Source organism: Sinocyclocheilus grahami, unplaced genomic scaffold, assembly GCF_001515645.1.
Source record: "Sinocyclocheilus grahami isolate Dianchi unplaced genomic scaffold, SAMN03320097.WGS_v1.1 scaffold2231.1, whole genome shotgun sequence".
Classification (NCBI taxonomy): domain Eukaryota; kingdom Metazoa; phylum Chordata; class Actinopteri; order Cypriniformes; family Cyprinidae; genus Sinocyclocheilus; species Sinocyclocheilus grahami.
The window spans coordinates 83,006-84,126 of NW_015507410.1; the positions used below are offsets into that span (position 1 = coordinate 83,006).

The 1,121-nt window shown below is 46.1% G+C and overlaps 1 protein-coding gene across 1 annotated transcript in view; it reads left to right on the plus strand.

Annotated features, from left to right (window-relative positions):
- The window catches only part of LOC107574444 (natural resistance-associated macrophage protein 2-like), a 20,895-nt gene that overhangs the window by 16,591 nt on the left and 3,183 nt on the right, over positions 1 to 1,121 (plus strand). Inside the window, exons 7-9 of the mRNA XM_016260882.1 lie at positions 105 to 224; positions 310 to 459; positions 537 to 610. Of these exons, the coding sequence (XP_016116368.1) occupies positions 105 to 224; positions 310 to 459; positions 537 to 610 (344 nt within the window). The remainder of the gene's footprint in view (positions 1 to 104; positions 225 to 309; positions 460 to 536; positions 611 to 1,121) is intronic.

A 1,121-nucleotide genomic window follows, 5' to 3' on the forward strand; every position in this document is an offset into this window, starting at 1 on the left:
TTAAAGTCATCACTGCAAATGTAATATTCGATCGAATATCCATGTCATTCATATGAACTTTGTGTGCTTGTGAATGAATGAAGCGGTTTCTTTTGTGATTGAAGGGAGTGGTTCTGGGCTGTTTTTTTGGCCCGGCTGCGCTGTATATTTGGGCCATTGGGATCCTCGCCGCTGGACAGAGTTCAACCATGACAGGAACCTACTCTGGTCAGTTTGTGATGGAGGTATGTGGATCTGCAGACCTTTTGGTTCACAGGATGGCACTGTGTTTGGGTGTGTTTGAAAGCGTCCCTGTTCCCGGCTCCCCAGGGTTTCCTGAACCTGCGCTGGTCGCGCTTCGCTCGCGTGCTGCTGACGCGCTCCATCGCCATCTTCCCCACGCTCCTGGTGGCCGTCTTCGAGGATGTGCAGCATCTCACCGGCATGAACGACTTCCTGAACGTGCTGCAGAGCATGCAGGTACTCGTGTGTGACGCCGTGGAGCCGCTGCTGAACCCCAGCAGATCTTCTGATCTCATGCTCTTTGTGTTGAACAGCTGCCGTTCGCTCTGATCCCCATCCTGACCTTCACCAGCCTGACCTCACTGATGAACGACTTCGCCAACGGACTGTGAGTATCCGTGTCCGTACTCTGTTGAACTCTCAGCAGTTATCACAATGAGAAGTCGAGCAGTATGAAAATGCAAAACATAAAACGTCCTCCAAGACACAAGAAAGTATTGCACTAGTAGTGCTGGAAGTATTGTGAAGTTAATGTAGGATTTTTACTCTGCTACTGTACTTAAGTACATTTTTCAGGTATCTGTCCTTTAGCAAACTTTTACTTCACTACATTCCAAAGCATGCCATTTTAAAATGGCAATTTCCAGGCCTAGAAAAGTTTTGGGAAAAGTCATGGAAATTACAAGACACTACAAGAGCTGCTACACGCTGCGATACAACGCTTTCGGGACAGTTGACAATTGCCTAATCGTCACAAATGTTTATCATTTGCACGTCTTTTTAAGTCTAAAGCTTTCGTCAATTGCACGCTTCTCAAATTGAGTTCTCTTTCATGTCTTAATTTTACATTTAGTCATTTAGGAGACACTTTTATCCAAAGCGACTTACAAATGAGGACA